At 40.3% G+C, this 19,307-nt stretch overlaps 1 protein-coding gene across 5 annotated transcripts in view; it reads left to right on the forward strand.

Moving 5' to 3' along the window:
- npnta (nephronectin a) overlaps positions 1-19,307 on the forward strand; it is a 67,283-nt gene that overhangs the window by 4,317 nt on the left and 43,659 nt on the right. For all 5 annotated transcript variants that reach the window (XM_053502370.1, XM_053502374.1, XM_053502372.1 and 2 more), the window contains exon 2: positions 9,603-9,703. In XM_053502370.1, the coding sequence (XP_053358345.1) occupies positions 9,603-9,703 (101 nt within the window). The remainder of the gene's footprint in view (positions 1-9,602; positions 9,704-19,307) is intronic.

Consider the following 19,307-nt stretch of genomic DNA (forward strand, 5'->3'; position numbering starts at 1 on the left):
TGATTCAGTGATTCCCAAATCAAAATGACACATGGTTAATTTCTGGTTAATTTTTGTGCGAATTGAAAATAAAATGATCAAAGGACTCAAAGATACGAGATACTCAAAGACATCCAAGTCAAACTGGGCCTGTGATGAGATTTCCTCTGATTGAAGGTGTAAAACACTTCAGCCACAGTAAAACAGTTCATGAAGACCGCATGTCCATGAATGTCCTAGAGGAGTTCCCGGGAGGCCGGCGTTTCAGGCAATCCAATCATGTCTCCAGGCTGCAGAGAAAACTTTCTACCTTGATAGTATTCATGCACTATTACACACTAGTGAATAGTCCCGGTTTGACTTGAACACCCTATGTATTCTGTAAATAACAAATGAAGATAGTTTAGGATTTGGATACAATTGAATGGAAATTTACTGTTATTTAGTCTGTGTTCCACCGCAGTTTCTCGGTTTATGTGTTTAATATCTTTGGAGTCTGTGAACGGCGAGGGTTCTGTGTCAGCACTGTGATGGGTGTGAGTTCAATGACTGCTTGAGAACCGATCGAGCCTTGGGACTTGGCCCTTTCACTCATACCCATATGCTTGGATAGAATTCTGTCAGATTTAAAACTAATTCAACCCAGACAGTTTGCTAGTCCAAAAGTGAAAATACAAGTTAAAAATAACCCAACCCTGGCGAGGTGCTAAATCAACACTGAAAATCCTGGCATATCCAGACAGCCGGGTGAGCTTCGGTACTTGGCCGATAATTCGTTCCCTAGTGATTGAATTTAATTGGATTTTAAACCAAATCAACGCCTGACTAGTTAAGGAATGAACCGTACCGATCCCAAAACCACTGCTCGACAAGTTTAGGCTTAAATCTGGTCACTTTCAGAGGTCCAGTCAGGGCTAGAGCTTTAACTCACAGCTGTACACTTGAATTGTTTTCCACGTCATTGAGCTGCTCTGTGTGTAAATGTGTGTCCGAGTAATATATAGATTTTTTTTAAAGCCAAATCTCTCTTAAATGAACCACAGTTAATTAAAACGGTCACTAAGCTGTGAATTATAGATAAACTGTCGATTTGATATGATTCTATTTAATTAGCTCTAATATTTATAGGCTGATTTGTATAAAACCGTTATATTTTAGGGTATTAAAACTATTCAGTGTATCTAAGTATCTAATCAACATCGAATGCTGTGTATCTTGTGTTGTTGATTGTTTTGATGTGGCGCTATTGCACCAACTGCCCCTTAATCCGAAAGAATAAGAAGCATCAGACAAAACAAACAAACAAACAAACAAAAACAGGAGTATTTGCAGATGATGTGAAAGTGGTTTGTATTTTTGTCCAAAGTCATGGTTTATTTATAAGAAATTGGTCAATTTTGTCCATTTAATGTTTACCTAAAGTGACCTAAATAACTGAAAAAGTATCAATCGATCCTGCATTAAATACCGACCGGCAAAAGTTCAACTGCCCAAAAAAATACACGAATCGATTGAATTGCATAATTTATTAAATCGTTAAACAGTTCCAGGATGATGAAGTTTAAACCCAGAATCAGCCAGTAACTCTCCTCCGTCTGCTGAGTTTCTCCTTTTGCATGACGACACACCGCATCCAGCCTTGCATCCTTGTTCAAGTCTGTAGAATGAGCTGCAATTACCAGCGTTCCGACCTCAAAGAATTTCCAGTATCAGATCCAGGTTGCGTAACACCGCCGCCTCCTATTCCATTTGCCGCTGCATGTCGTGGCTCATTACACTCATCATTAGACCTGTGAGATGGGGTTCATATTGTATATATTTTTTTCTTCTCAACCAACTGGGCACCGACAGTCTATCTCAGCCTTTGTCAGTTGTTCAGTAATTATCTGTGCACGCATGCGTGTCACCTGCATAGATCTGTTCAGCAGCTGAGAGAGCAGCGACCAGACGCACTAATGTGGCTTCCTGTGCCTGGTCATTACACACAGATTGCTGGAATTTTATATTCACCCTTTTCATTATGAGCGATTAGCCTTCATTAGCTTGCCGGAGCGAGACGTGAGTGTGTGCACTCTGGGCAAACTGGAGTTTCAGTGTGTGCACGGTGTGTACGAGTGTGGGATGTGACTGTCGAGTGTGTGTTTTGATGACCCGTCTCTGATTGGAGGCCAGTCAGAGGAGGTGTCAGGAATGTCAAGAGTATTAAAGACTTTTTCTTTTCTTTTTTTTTTTGCACCATGCATCATCAAGGCATTATTCATGAGATGACTGTATACATATTAAATGATGATGTGACATGCAGTATGAATTTCATACAGGAGTGTAAAAATGGCTTCAGGCCTTTGTGTTAGTCAGGAGCACAAATTTCATGAATATTTCATGACTCTTGTTCCACCCTCAATTGCGCTGGGACACAAGTCACAGTTTCCTACCAACAGTTTAGATCTTGGCCTCAGTACTTATGAAACACAAGGGGAGATTTTTAAGAGGACGTTCTCCGCCCACGAGATTGATGTAAGTGCTGAATGCAGACGGAGTAAGCCGTTGCGAGCGGGTGGTTGACGGGGTTAGGCCGGCCTTTCAAATAGGTGCAAAGATTAGTTGTGACAGTCATTTTACACCAAGCTAAGCACGGATCCTGGCGCCAGGCTTCTCCTCTTCTCTTCTTCTCAGCCCCTCTCCCTTGTTTTCTATCTCACGCTTTCTCTCACTCTGGCATCTCTTTGGATGCCGTCCAGGGTTCACAAACTGCAGGTTGGCATGCGATGACTCGTGTGCCTTCTTTCTTGGCACTAGGGAGGTGAGATCAGGCTTACTCTTTTAACACACACATTCCAGATGCCTCCATAGTGTTGACATTGTGTTTATTTCTATCTTTTTTTTCCCTCTCCTGATCTGCGTTTCTTCTATGTCATACTTTTCCCATCTGGTCTGTCAGAACAACCCATTCCAGCAAATTTGTGCGGTGCCAGTGCTGTTGCTGGACCTTGTGGCTTATCTCATATCGTTCAATGCAGGCAAAAAAAAAAAAAAAAAAAAAGCTTTGTTTGCAGCTTTTGGACCGGAACCAAGAACCGGTGATCTAGAAGCTTGGGTTCATTTCATCGCCATGGCATAACTCAGGCATCCGTTACAAAGATTGGCCAAATTTTGTTCTGTGGTGTAAGGTGTTATCTAGATAAAGGATGGACGTCAGATAGAACATTATATATAATGTATCTCATTCAAAAGATATAAAATTGAAATGCATTCTGGGACTCTTACTGTTCTAACACCCTTTAAATAATTTTGACTAATTTCCTTTGGAGTAATGCTTTCATTTACTATGAAGAGCTCTCCACAGGGTGATTTCCTAACAGATAAACCTCCAATTAAGAAGCTTAAACCCCTTAAGGAACTGAAGAACCCTCGAGGAACCCTTTAGGAACCTTTTTTTTTTGTTATTAAATGATAGAATTACCACAATCTTTATATCTGTCTTTTCCTGCTCTCTCCTTTTCAAATCCTTTCTGTACTCCATCTACTTTATACCCTTTTTCAGTTCCTTGATACATCACACATACCAGATGGACCTCCGTGAGAGTCTGCACATTGTCCACCCTTTCATTCATCGCTTTTCTACCAGCAGAATGCCAGAGCTGGTACTTTTCCATTCTGTGCATTCTTACCCGACAACAACAGTGACAAAAAGCCATTTTGTTTCCAAAGAGCTCTGGGGCTTATGTCAGAAAATTGTGCTGGGTTTTGTGGATAAAACATTTTTAAAGCATTCAAGTATTTGTACATCAGTAATATACAATGGTTAGTTTTTTTTTTTTTTGTGGCAAAGAAATATGAGCTGGTTCGTAAGACCATAAAATTGTTGCTTCCTTTGGAATTTTGTAGATGAATCAGATTTGTTATCGTAGTTTATAGATGTTATCGTAGCTGAGATCAGAAGGTGGCGTGGTACGTACCAATCTTCAGCTACAGAACGCGCTTATTAATTAAGCTAGCTGGATAACGCTGGGCGTAGACGACTTAGCGATTTACACAGCAGGAATTTTTGGTTGTCAGAATGTTGCAGTGATATTAATTTGCCAACGTTTTAGACGTCAGGACGATGTCGGTATTAGGTTGTTTTTGACAGTCTTGATTACTTAGATGTAATGATGTCGGACCAATGTCACTGTGCTCTAACACAACGGTGCAAAAACTGACTTCAAAACCAAACTGATGATCAGAGAAGTACTTGAACTCCGGTCGCAGCGCTGACTGCACTACAGGGTATTAAATTGTACATGTACTTTATTACGCAGGAAAATGAAAGCAAATCTTTAAATTTCAACCGGCCACTTCTTCTTGCATCGCTTACCGAGCCTGTGTTCATCAGCTTTATTGTCTCCAGACGTAATGTTGTGTTCCTCCCTTTCACTGTCCTCCACCGTCTCTCCACAAGATCGTTGGAATACCACACTTCGTAGCATGCTGAGGTCTTAGCTCGCTTCTGAATGTTCAAGCGGTCAGCCATCTTTGTTGACGTAGCGTGTGCTGTTTCTCGTGGCCGATGCCTGTACTTTCAGTGCGGGAAATATAAAATACTATTTACTGTTGTGTATTTCAAAACAATTTTTCATCATGACTCCAGTGATACTACAAGTTCTACAGCTATTAAATACTGTCTAGTATATTTACACTCACCCTGTACATGCACATGTTTACCGCTGGACCACCAGGGAGAATTACATTAAAAGCTTGTAAATACAATAACAAACACCTTATTGCAGCTAAGATGCTTCTCATGGTAATATTTCATTTTCAAAGAAATTGTGTCCATCCCAATCTCCGATCAGAATCATAAACCCTGTTCGAAACTTAAGGGACCGCGAATGGAGTCGGACGTTGTGCGAGTGGATGGTCATCGGCATTAAACACTCCAAATAAAATCTACAGCTGTTTAAGTCGTTCACGTAACGTTATCTCAACGTCATTTTATTAAAGTCATTCTAACTTTAGAAAACAACATCTTGGCAAAGGTGAACGTCATCACAACTATTGTTTTCCAACGTTGGGGTTCCTGCTGAGGATGTAGTGGATATCTGGACAGGTTTATCTGCTGTTAAATAAACACTGATGGTCTCTGAGCTGATCCGGCTGTTATTAAATATGACACAAAGATATCAGGGTCTTTCTGGAAACTGGGAAAGGTACTGGTATTGTTAATGATGATAAAATGTTAGAGATGTCCTTAAGTGGATTATCTTCTCTTTTTAGACATTTTTAAACATTTTCATTTTAGCTCCCGCACTATCTGCCTCACTCTTTCTTTTTCACAATTCAGTTTTCTCTCACATACAGTATGTTTGATGGGCTGTACAATCTCGAAACTCTGTTCATCTTTCTCTCTGATTATGTCGCTTTGTCTCTGTTTTGCTGCTCTATCTATTTGTTTTCTTGCTTGTCTGCCTCTCCTTTATTCATAACTCACACACGGTTGATGATTCTCAATAGCATCAACGTGCCATTTGTCATTCTCTCTCTCTCTCTCTCTCTCTCTCTTTCTCTCTCTCTCTTTCTCTCTTTCACTCTCACACACACATTGTGTCTCTGCTACGCAAATGATCCGTCGTTCAGCTGCTAGGCGCGCTGCCACGCTACTGTAGAACCCTTATTGGGTTTGCGACCGAGGTTAAAAATGCCTACCTGGAGATCAGCCATGTTAATTATAAGCACTCGCAATAAAGCAATCTGCCGCTCGTCTCTCTCCGCCTGTGCCTTTGTTAGAGTTGATTACTGTCTTTATTATATAAATGAGCATAATCAGGGATGATCAGATTTAGCATCATGGCTAATAGTTCAGCAATCGTTTAGCAGTCAGTAATTACGTGCATGTTTTGATTGGATTGGGTGATCAGAGACCCGATGCTGAGTGGAGAGCGATACGGTGAAGGCGGCGAGAGTCCGTCCAGCTGTGCGCGTCCGAGGCAAGATCGACAAACCCAACAATGACAGTGTCAGAGCAGAGCCAGACGCAGGCGCTTAGCATGCCCGGTGTGACTTCTGAGGCTTTGTGAAGAGTCATGTCCCTGTCTCTGTGCCAGACAGCACACAAACATTTTTTACCCAGGCCTGCCGTGCCTGCTTTCCATCAAACCTGCTCTCCCAGTGATTGGCAGCGCGGGCAGCCAGAGGTATTAGCATTTTCCCTGGCTGGCAGTCGACGCTAATCGAAGGGGATTGAGGTGAGTGTGGATGGAATTAACAATGCCATGCTCTTATCGCAGGTCCTCCGATCCAAACCCCCACCTTCTTTCTCAAAAAAACGGTCACTCCAGAGACATATTATGTAAAGTCTATTTTTAGTCTCGCATTTTGGCAAACAGCACCTGATCCGTCTAGGTCATGCGATGACCAAATTTTGGAATCAGATCCTCGTTTTCTGAGACCTTAAATGGTTTGTTCTTTTTCGAGTTTCAAAGGAAAGAAAGGACTCATAATCCTACTTGGGACTGCCAAGAAACTGGGCGTATTTGCAAGAACAGTTTATCTTAGCCTAAAGACATCTCATCCTCATTTCACTGAGAAATGACCTGCAGTGGATTAAACAAAAAAAAAGTCTCCCCCCAATAAAAAAAAGCGCTCATTCCTTCAGGTCATGTGGTCTTTTCTATTCAAAGTTCAAATGCTATTATCATTTTCTGCTCCATCGCCGGTGGATGTTAGGGTGTCTGTGGGGAGAGCAGATAGGGCTCATCTCGTCTCCATCGCTGAACGACGGGGTGATCATTCACGCCGGCGTTATCTGCAGCCCCTCCATCTACACACACAATGGAGGCAGTGTGAATGCAGATAAGGTGTCACTGATGAGGAAGATAAGCTGCATCAGCCAGACAGTCTCACAGACATTACACACACACACACACACACACACACACACACACACTGCAGACACTTCTGCACTATTTGAGAATGTCCTTTGTTAAAATATCAAAGCGTATGATTTGATAATAAAATATCTTACTTCTTTAACTACACAGCCTTCGCGGGAATACTGTACGATCTTACGGACGACTGTTTAAATAAAACGACCGCGTGACTCATCTGCAAGTGAAACGAGATAATTGGGCTGGAAATGAAGTATAAATGTGAAATGTAAAGAATAAAATATGATCGGGTTTCCTCAAAGTTAATAACTTTCGTATAAAAGGCCCATTTTATTTCTTATAGAGCACAGGAATTTGCCGTTTATACATCACGGTGTAACAGCTCTCTTTTTATCTCCCTCATGAAGGTAATGAAAATATCCATCCACTGTACAAGTCCCTGTGAATTAGCGGTTCCTGTAGATAACGTATTAAAATAAATGTACAGTTAGTTAGATCAGTATAAACCTGTTATAGAAAATTCATTAGGAGCTTCAACAACATTGTGGTTTAAGTCATACGATCACATGTACAGTACCAGGTGAAGGTTTGGTCACAAGCTTGGATTTATTTTTTACATTATAGAACAAAACTTGGATTTTTTTTTCAAAACTATGAAATAACACATATGGCATTAGATAATTAAGTAACAACCGCTACACAGTTCCAGCTGTTCTGGAAGAGTTCTTGCAAGAACAGTCGAAGTCTGAGGTCACTCAGTGGTTAAGGCATTGGGCTATGTTTTGGAAGGTCCCAGGTTCAAATCCCACAACCAAGTTGTCCGTGTTGGGCCCCTTAACCCTCAACTGCTCAGATGTGTAATGAGTTAAAATGTAAGTGAAAAATTAACATCAGGAACGAGCATGGGGTTAGAAGGGGTGTACAAACTTTTGTGTCCAAAAAATTATTTTACACAAAGATATAAGTACAAATAAAGTTTTCAAATGATAATGATGATAATGATTTTATTTATTAAGGGGAAAAAAGTTGCTTAAACCTGCCTGGCCCTGTGTGAAAAAAATAATTACCCCCTAAACCTAATAAATGGTTGTTCCATCCTTGGCGGCAACAACGGCCAAGTGTTTGTGATAACTGGCACTGACTCATTCACATCACTGTGGAAAAATTTTGATCCTCTCTCTTTTGCAGAATTGTTTTAATCCAGCCACAATGAAAGGTTTCGAGCATAAACGGGCCATTTATGGATCTCAACCGGATTTTTTTTAAGCAATTCAGATTGGTGTGTTTCAGATCATTGCCCTGCTGCATAACCCAAGTGCACTCGGTCTTAAAGTCATGAACTAATGGTCGGATTTTCTGGTAGAGAGCAGAATGATTTGTTCCATTAATTATGGTCCAGGTCCTGAAGCTGCAAAGCCAGAGACCATCACACTACCACCACCATGTGTGACTGTTGGTACCATGTTCTTTTTATGGAAAGCTGTGTTTTTTAGCGAATGTGAGACGAGCCTTTGTGTTCCTTTTGGTGTCTTTCACCTTGGAACTCTCCCATGGACGCCATTTCTGCCCCCCAGTCTCTTTCTTATTGCTGAATCATCAACGCTGACCTTAATTGAGGCGAGTGCAGCCTGCAGTTTTTTTAGATGTGGGTTCTTTTATAAACTCTTGGATGAGTCGCCTGTGGAGTAATTTTGGTCGGTCGGCCGCTCCTGGGAAGGTCACCACTGTTCCAAGTTTTCTCCATTTGTGGATAACGACTCCCACTGTGGTTCACCGGAGTCCCGAAGACTTAACTCTTAAAAAATGCATTTTTGTGTTTATTCTGGTTATCTTTGTGTAATATTAAAATTTGTTTAGAGTGACAAATACTTTAACAGCATTGTTGCGTATTTTAGTCACTGTCACTGTTTACAAGTTCATCCAAGTTTATATATTTGAAAGTTTAATTCATAATTAATATAAAAGAAACGTCATGATTTGTGCACAATCTTACACCCCTACTATATATGAACGGTGTTTACTTTTGCTCTTAGTGAGAAAAGACTTTCTCGGAAAAACGCTCTCAGATTTGTCTCTATCAGCTTCACTTGATATCTGCAAAGAAATAGAAAAATGCAACCCCCGTGTCATTAATAAAACTTTCCTTTAGCAAGCAGGAGCCATAAAAAACAGAGCAGCCCCGAAAACATTCATCTCTCGCAAGGGTTTAACTGCACTTTCACAACCTGTGCAGAAATAGTGTCAAATTATAACAAAAAACCTAATTACGGTTAAAGCTACTGTAATCATCAGTCCCAGTTTTGTTAGAGCTTTAAATCTTCTGAGACGTTCTGAGTCTGACAGCGACGCCTTAATCGCCAGTTTACGTCCTGCAGCTGATGGAGGTGAGGGGCATAACTGAAAAAAACCATGTCATATTGTGAACATTAATTACACCATGTTTAATACGAAGTGTTTTTGCTTACTTTTTAGTATCGAAAATAATTTCAGAGCTCCAAAGGAAAATTGCTGATAATAATAATAATTATTATTTACTGTAATAACTAACTGCAGACGGATGGTCCATGTAAAGCAGTGAAAATGTCTGAATGCGTTCTACAGGCCAAATGTTGAAGAGTTTTCTAGGAAATAAAATTATATATAATTAGAGGATTCAAAACACCGTACTTCATGGGGAACCTTCTCTGAAATCAGTCCTGCATAATGATGCACTGGTTTACTGGTTCTAACACTGATGTTTTTTTTATTGTGTGCCAACAGGTGGCCCAGGCAGATGGCGTCGTCCAACGGGCTGTGCCGCTACGGCGCCCGCATCGACTGCTGCTGGGGCTGGACGCGGCGCTCTTGGGGGCACTGCCAGCGTGAGTGAACTGACGCTACCGTGGGCAGCCAGGGCTCTGGGGCTAGCTTAGAGGGGCTTCACTTCTGTTACACGCGCTAACTCTCTGCCACATACACTTACACACAGCTATAGACTGACTGCACAGCAAGTCACCAGTTCTTTATTAGAAATTGGACACCGCTTTTCCATTTAGTGCTGTACTGAGTGTTAGTAGCTTTTACTTTAGAGCCTGTACCCAGTAGTATCTTCCCTACAAAACTACTGACTACTGACACAAGACTACAAGAACATTAACAGCGTTTTGAGGGGCTCACCCTAATGATATCCATGCAGTACATATGGTACGATGATCACACTGAGTATCAGGGATTGTGAAAATTTTCATTCTGTTTATTGAATTGGTGACTTGTGTTAGGTCAAAAAAAATAATTAAAGCACTGACAAATTAAAGTTTATAATATCCTTATACCACAGCACTGTTCAATTTAACAGTTTAACAATTATACCTGCAAGATTTCAATTATTTCGCTATTTAGATTTTTATTATTAATTCTGTTTGTAACAACATACAGATTGTTACATATAGAAACATTGCACGGTTGCTAGTTTACTTTAGGACATTTAAAAGAGATAAGATTGGGAGATTGGACTCTAAAGCAATGACACGAGACTGAACCTGATAACAGCTTCTTAAGATTATAGTTTCACAAACACAATAAAAAAAATCAATACACTGTTAAATCAGAATTTATAGTATAATATAATATAATATAATATATAGTGATTTATTATTTACAGTGTCATAAATGTATGAGTGTTCAAGTCAAACCCAGGACTCACTTTGGAATAAGTTTTTGAACGTTTTGGCCATTAAAGGGGTTCCTGGGAGGCCGGCGTTTCAGGCGTGAAGCAGGCGATCTGATGAGAAAACCTTCTACCTTGATGGTTTATAGGATAAGTGCATTAGTGTATCAGGGGATTATATAGAGGAATAAAGGGAGTTCTGTTATTCTGAACAATCAAAAGTCCCACTTTAACTCGAACGCCTCTTGTATTTCATGGCCACATTATTAATGTAGAAAAATTTATTGATTGTTAATTCTGGTTTAGATGATAGGGGACAATAACAAAAAACGTGCCTGAACATCCTCATCATCGAGGCACGAGCGCATCACACTTACTGTACCTCTTACATTGAACAGATCAGAGAAACAGTGTTGAAATATTTTGTATATTTCTTCATCCCTTTGAAGTTAAATTCTGAAGATTATGGCCACCGCCAGCACAACGCACGATACAGTACGCCTCTGAATTGTTTTAAAAGCGAGCGTGACTTCAATCAAACGCAGCACACAGGCTTTGATTTTAACACTTGTTTGTATATGAGCCATTTTACATGAAGTGACTTTCTGATGGCCGAGCCAAGTACGTGCTTTGAATCACGGATAGGATAAAATGTTGAGCAATACTATATTAATATATTATAAGCAGTTTCAGTCTTTTTTTTCAAGTTCACATGCATGAAATGGATTAAGGCTGCGGGCCCGTGAGGCTTCTTTCTTCTTAGCTTAAATTTTAGGACTATTGAATAAGTCTGCTTCAAGGCACTTATGGTTCCCCATTCACAAACATTACACTTTGTATGCTAATACTTCTAGTTAGCTCACAGTGAGTATTAAAATACAATAAAATTACACCACAGAGAAGTCGGGATTACGTGTATTGTAATAGATATGGTGGCACGTTCTGAACAGAGACATGGAAGGAGTCTCCAGTGTCAGGGCTTTGTAAACCTGTATAAGATTCTGCTACCATGAAATCTTTAGTATTCTGCATATTTTAACGGCTACATTTTGTCTTAATAACTTTAGAAAGAAAAACAAACTACTGTAGTCTCATCTACAAAACCTAAATTCTCATCTACTTTAGGTGTATATATTTATAGCTGCTGTAAAGTAAGTGAAAGCAGGAAATAACATGTGTCATGGACAAATCAACCTTAAACATTGAGAAATTGCTGTGGTATAAGAGGAATAAAACACTCTGGGATATACGTTAACGTATCACTGCACCCGTCATGTGTTACTTTTTTATAAAATCACATGCTTTTGTGTTTTATTCCTTACATAAATATTCACTAAGGAAAGTCCTTTTTTACAATAAATGAAGTGTTCCTTTATGTATACTTAGTAAAAAAAATATATCAAATATAAAACACTCCATTTTTTTAAATATTATCCAGCTTACTGCTAATAAGAATGATCTTTAGACTGAAATTCTTTAAAATGAATGTGCAATAACTGTAGCTAGGAAAACGAGCCTCCTCTCCTCTCATACTCACAGTCTCTCTCTCTCTCTCTCTTTTAAAAAAAACAACACATTTTTATCTCCACAAGAAAAAAAAGAAAAAAACAGTCCATATATAAAGGCACTCAGCTATCTGGTCTGTGCAGAACCCTCGGAGGATGAGCCAGCAGCACTCGCATTAACAACACTGCCATGTTTTATGTGTCCGCTGCCGCTGCATGTTCCATACACATCCAATAAAGTAAAGGCATGTTTCCAAGCCTAAACATTTAGCCTTATGGTGAGATCAAAATAGCCCCGCGTTCGATGTAATTGCCTTCGGAGGCGTGTGAGGATATTATTAGCGATCTGAGCGCGGCTGGCACCCTGACAAATGCACAACCTTCTCTGCATGGCTTGTATGCATGATATTCCAGCTGTTGCTTCGGCTGTGGGAGCGTGATATATCTGGCTTCGCTCGGGAAGAAAGCTGCTTGACTCGCAAATCAACTCACGGAGCTGTAAGTAAGAGCTAATGCGATTTTTCTAACCCCGTGGCATCTGAGGTGTCTGTGCACCGAGCCGCGAGTCTCTCTTATCTCGTTTAGTTTATGTGCCACCTGTCACGTAATCACATGTGGGGCAGAATGAAACGGAGCATTGGTGCATACCTGCGATTCTGTGTTGGGTGGCTGAATGATTGGGAGTGAGTGAGGAAGTGTGCACGTGTCTCTCACATTTCCACTGGTGCTTTTTTAACTCAAATATTTATTTAAATACGTGTCGAATATCGCTATAAATTCAAACTACTGTAGATACCGTGCTCATGAGGTAGCTCAGTGGTTAAGGCATTGGACTACGGTTCGGAAGATCCCTGGTTCAAACCCCACAACCACTAAGTTGCCACTGTTGGGCCCTTGAGCGCGGCCCTTAACCCTCAACTGCTCAGATGTGTAATAAGATAAAAATCTGGATAAGAGCGTCTGCCTACATGTAAATGTTATTAAAATATTGAACATAAACAGCCACGTCTGGCGATAGGGACTACTTATGAGAAATGATTTTCACACGTCTGAACGAGCCCGTTTTTAACCCAGTTCTGTCATTTCTCAGTATGCTGGAACCCCCTACTACAAAAAAAACAGTCTGGGAACTATAATGTTGTAAAGCAATTGTAAAATCCATGCGTTCAAGAAAGTTGTCTTCTTGTACAAAACGCTCCTGGCTTCCTGAAAGAGTGAAACAGTACGAAAGTCAGGAACTATAGTCCAGGAGCTGGTCCTAGACAGAAGAGTGTAAGCAAACTTGCTGCCCAGGAACTAAAACCCTGGTACATTTTGTAAAAGCAAATCTAAAATCCATAGATTTCTAAAAATGTCCATTAGACAAGCCTAAATTTCCTGAGTTGCTGTGAAAAGGTAGAAAAATATCTGAAAATAGAGGAACTGACTATCATCTTTCCTTCAGTGGTTGCTGTCTTAAAATTCCATACATTCATCAATCCAGGAACCTCTGTAGTCCAACTTGGGGCCATGGAGGGCAATGGTGACCACTGGATTTATTCCCTTTTACAACCGTGGTAGGACCTCCGGTCAACATTCACACACTACGGGCAATTTGGGAAAACCAGTTAGTCTAATCTGCATGTCTTTGGACTGTGGGAGGAAACCGGAGTACCAGGAGTAAACGCATCAAGCACAGGGGAGAACATGTACATTCCATGCACACAGACCTCAAGGTGGGAATCGAACCCGGACCCTGAAGATGCGAAGTGACCATGCTAACCAAGAAGCCATTATGTCGCCTATCTTAATTAAATAATTATGTTCCCTAAAGGAACTCGACTTATGGTTCTGGATAATAAAATGAAAGCAGACTAGAAGTTTATTTGGAGGTTCCTGGTTTCTGAAAAGTTCCTGCAATAAATAGTTCCAAAAGCTTTTTGTACTGTTTCACTCCTGGAACCTTTCCAGGAAGCAAGTAACACGTTTTTCTCTACTGAAAAACTTTGTGAATGTGTACATTTTAAGTATGCTTATGTTGTTTTGTCCTTGACCAGCATTTAACTTCCTTGGCTGTAGCTCCAGGAGTTTTAAAGTCCTTTATCTCCAACGTTTCTTAGGCAAGAACTTTTTTAGAAACCTAAAAATTTGACTAGATGAACCAGATATTTAGTTAGAACTGTAGTTACAGGGTTTTTTAGTGTGTGTGTGTGTGTGTGTGTGTGTGTGTGTGTGTGTGTGTTGTTTTACTGTACTTTTTAGGAACCTATGACATTTTGTCAGGTTTCTCCACCTGTTAATCTGATTGTTAAGTTGTTAGTTCCTGTGATGCAATTCCAGAATGTTTAATACCTTTTCTCTTCAGGAAATCAGTAATATTAGGCAGGTTTTTCTCCTGGGAACATAACAGTTCTATGTTTGCCTACAATTTTTTGCTTTGCACCATAATTATAGCTCCTGGATTATAGTTAAAAACTTTTCACTTCAGGAATTTTGCCACAAACCCAAGAACTTTAGAAATGGACCACTGGAGAAATGGGAGTTTTCCTCCGCGGGCTCCATGTCCAGATCCTGATAGTTACAGAAGTGCTTGTATCAATCAGTAACTGGAACCTGGACCTTGACATATTACATTCACAATCCCCTTCAGCTCTGTTATTTTACAATGTGATATTAATTTCAATTTCTGTTCACAAGAGCCTTGAAAAAGATTCTAGACTGTCCAAGAAAACTCACCTAACACTTCAAACCCAAGGTTATTGTGTCCCAGTTGCAGCTAGTGAGCAATCAGAGACCCTTCACATACTCGGGCAGTAATTGAAACTGGATGAAGAAGAGTGGAAAGACAGGATAACGGTTAATGAAAGAGACAGCAGGAGCTCCGTCTTCCTTGATTGCAGCGTTTCAGCTTCTCCCATCATCCATCACATTCTTGAGTTCCTGGGGATGTAGTAAAGTGCAGAGGTAGAAGATCCTAATAAAAGCTTGGCAGAAGAGACAGGTCTTGGAGGGGAAAGTGCTCCGTGCTGAGCTAGCATACGGACCTGCTCTCTGAACCACACCCAAACATGACGCTCCAGAGCCAAATGCTGAGCCAAAACTGAAATCAGAACTGGCACCGTTCAGGGCAGTGGATACTGGAAGATACAAAGAGGTGTTTTATTTCCCAGAACATCTGGCTTCTGGTGAGCAAAGCTTAAGCGTGTCTTTTAAACTGAAGACTTAACAGACTGACAGACAGACTGAAGCACACACTCACCATATCAGAGCTGTCTCTCTCTGTTTTTCTCTTCCCCTGATTTTGTTTCATGATCTGTCTGTCTTTTTTTTTTATCTCTCTTTGTATGGTTCTCTGTGTCTTTTCCTCTGATTCTATATTTGTCTACCAGACATGGAAAATGTACCACTTGCATATCATTTTGGGCTTCAAATTGGTGACAGTGTTTAAAAATCCATGTACAAGCTTTTCAGTTACCACTCTGCTATTAGAAGGAGATGTAAACATGATATTTGCTCATTGCAGATGAGTTAGCTGGATATTTCAGGAGAGCTTGATAAGTTGGGCAGGTGTCGTCTCGCACCCAGCTGTTCTAATCCAAATGATAAACAGGAACCTAAGAAGTAGAACTGCGAGCAGGTCACTGCTGAACTTTTTCCAGATTTAGCGTTAGCTTGGGTAGAATTATTCTTTCATTTGTCTGATTGGTTGATTGGTTGTTACCGATCACTGATCATTATTGCCTCCCAATAATTAAACTTAGCTCACCTCTCTCCCCACAAGCCAAACACTGATCATCGTTATTTTCAATTAACAATCACCCATTGGTAGTGTTTTCCAATGATGAATCATTAATCACTGTTCCATTACCCAGTAACTTATCACCACTATTCCCAATGACCAATTATATGTCACCATTGTTCCCAACGTCCAATCAATCCGATCACAGTTGATAAAAAATAAATAAAACTCTGTGTATGATGAACTGTATTCACTAATCACTAATCACAGATCAACATTATTGTTCCCAAAGACCAACCAACCAAATAACCAATTGATCACCCAAATGACCAATAACTGGTCACTATTATCTGCAACAACTGCTTACTGCTCACCACTATTCCCAATGACTGATTAAGTATCACCAGTGTTTGAAACTACAAATCACTGATCATCAATTGTCTACTAATGACCGACCACCATTGTCTCTCAATGACCAGTAGCTGATTATCATTAAATACAACAACCAATTACAGATGGCCGTTGTTTCCAATTAAGAATCGTTGATCCCAGGAATCTTCCCTGAAAACATGTGGTACGACTGTGTGGGAAAATCTCCATCATCGGAAATTATATTGTTTTATATATATATATGGTTCATAGACGATTCTGGATTATGTTTTCACCATGTATTGATAACGTGAGTGGGTCTGTGATGGCTCAGGCAGTTGAGACTCTGGGTTGCTGATCGGGGGTTTGAGCCCCACCACCCCCACGTGGCCAATGTTGAGTCCTTGGGCAAGACCCTTAATCCCATCCCGCATACTGCGTCCCAAACCTGCTTAGAAAATGCGAGGACAGAAAGGGCATCCGGCGTCAAACTGGACACATCTTGTGGATCAAGTGATCTGATGTGGCGACAACTAGGATCAAAGGGACAAAACCCAAGAAAAAGGAAATAGCAATGTGTGTAATCATTAGGTTGTTTATAAAATATGGTTAATCATGTGATGGATCACTTATAACAGTTTAGTGCTGAATTGTTATCAGGACGTGTATGATAGCGTTTATAGCTTCAGAGTAACTGAACTGACGGTAAATGAACGTAGGTTGAGAATACGTGCAGCACATCTTCATGTCCACTCCGAATGTGTCCAGCGCCCAAATCTGTTACGCTTGGACTTTCTGTTCCGGTCTGTTTGACCCTCTCTCTCTCTCTCTCTCTCTCTCTCTCTCTCTCTCTCTTCCTCTCCGTGTCTATATTTGCATCTGTCTCCCTCCATTCCTCACTATACCTCCCTCTTTCCAGTTTCATTTCCTTTCTTTCTCTCTGCATTTAACTCTGTCTGCCTTTCTTGCTGTCTTTACATTTTTGCCTGTTTCTTTCTTTCTGTGTTATTTTCTCTCTCTTCCTGTCTTTTGATATCCGTCTCCCAGGATCGCTGTTCCTGTTGGTCTCTTAATATCTCTCTCTGACATGCTGTATCACTCTCTCTGTATCTGTATCGCTCTCTCTCTCTATTTCTCTCTCTCTGGTTGTCTTTCTGTCCACCTGCTAGTCTTTCTGTCTCTCTCTCTCTCTCTTTCTCTCTCCATGCGATTAGATTTACACTGGGAAGATTAAACTCGTATTAACTCTCTCTCTGACATGCTCTACTGCTTTGATCCTACTGGCAGATCCTGAAAGCCAGGAGGATTTGAGTCTGCTGGAGAGGCCCTTTCTGCCTGCTTAGTTCCTGATAAGACTACAAAGAAGCCTGAATCAGATCTGAACTTTTAATTGGTAACATAATACACAAACACGTCTGGGTGGATATACTGTAAGTGAAGCAGATAGTCATAAACGGAAGTGAATTTGTTTGTGCTGGAAAGAGAATGGGATTTCATTAATCCTTATGATTAAAAAGTCACTGACAGTGACAGAAATAAAGCGTATCACACTCCGTTATGGGAAAAAAAAAACATGTGTATAAATGTTAGATCTGATAAAACTGCACATGTGAACTTAAGTAAATATGTGGCATCGTTTAAATAAAAAAACTGAAACTATGAAGAGTATACACTATATGGACAAGGATTTGTCCAATCTTGTTACTTTTGTCCAAACTTGCCCTTATGCCCAGTGAAGGACAATCCTAATGCATCAGCATACCAAAACATCTTGGACCATGCAATGCTTTGTTAAACTCAGTGGCAACAGTTTGGGAAAAGCACTTTGTACCCCAGTGCACAAAGTAAGGAGTATAAAGACAAGGTTTGATGAGTTTGGTGTGGAAGAACTCGACCGTCCCGAACACAGAGCCCTGAGACCTCAACCTCATCGAGCACCTTCGGGATGAACTGGAGCGGAGATTGTGAGCCAGACCTTCTCGTCCAACATCAGTGCCTGATCTTATAAACGCTCTACAGAATGAACGAGAACAAATTAACACATAAACATCTTGTGGACGGCCTTCTGAAGAGTGAATACTGTTAGAACTGCTAAACCAACTGGGGACAGACTCCATATTAACATACAGTGGTCGCTTGGCATACGAACGCCCTGCCTTGAAATTTTGCAAGAAATTTCCCCGGCTTGTGAAACATGTTTGTCGGCAAAGTTAAACAAATTGAGTTTACTTTGTTCTTTGTGGGATTTTTGTATTTTGTGTAAGATTTAGTGAAGACGTAGCACCGCGGGTCCCCAGGACGGTAGCAAGAAGAAAAGGGAGCCGCTTTCAGTTTGGTTTTTAAAGCAGCCGGTGCCGAGAGGAATCATAGATTAAGGTTAAGTGAGATTTAAAGTCTGTTTATTTCATATTCGACTTCATTTACGTGTCATTTCTAAATGTTAAGATTATTTTTATATGCAAAAATTTATAGATTATAGTGTTGGAAATTGGTGATATTTTGGACAGCTGGAACAGATTATCTGCATTTACATTATTTCCTCTGGATTCAATTTGTACAGTATGTCAGGGTACATCTACATATGTGTGTTTTTGAATACAAGGTCATTGCAGGGGTGTTTATATAAGCTGATGTCACGCAGTAACAGTACTGTAACCTGGTTGTTTTCAAATATTATAATGTTCTCAATATCCTAAAGACTTTAAAGCCTGAACACTTTGCATTGTGCCTGGTTTGTCGTACCGCCTTTGCCAAGTGAGTTGCAAACCAATTATGTGTTTAGATTATGTGGAGATGTTTTTTTTTTTTTTCAGCCTGGTACGTCTAATCATAGACGTTGTGAAACGAGCAACATGTACATGAGCAAAGATGTAAATATATTTAGAAATGAAGCTGAAATTCTTTTTTACTTCCCCTCCTTATTGAAGCAACATAGAGGTGGAGGTTCGCTTGGGGTAAAATGTGGCGGTGCAGGACAGAGCATAGAGCGCATTCAAGTGGAAATATTAACATGTTAATATTAACCGTACAGAAGGTGCTGCAGATAAGTTTTAAGACTGGGATGTTTCACATTTGAGGTTTAAAAATCTGTTGCACTCAGGGACTCGTTTAAATTTCGAATCAAATCCACCAACTCCCATCAGCACATTTATTTCAGCACTACAACCTGACAATTCAAAGTAAACGTGTGCAATATATTTGAGCTACCCAGAAGACATTATTAACAA

Source organism: Clarias gariepinus, chromosome 8 (assembly GCF_024256425.1).
Source record: "Clarias gariepinus isolate MV-2021 ecotype Netherlands chromosome 8, CGAR_prim_01v2, whole genome shotgun sequence".
Classification (NCBI taxonomy): domain Eukaryota; kingdom Metazoa; phylum Chordata; class Actinopteri; order Siluriformes; family Clariidae; genus Clarias; species Clarias gariepinus.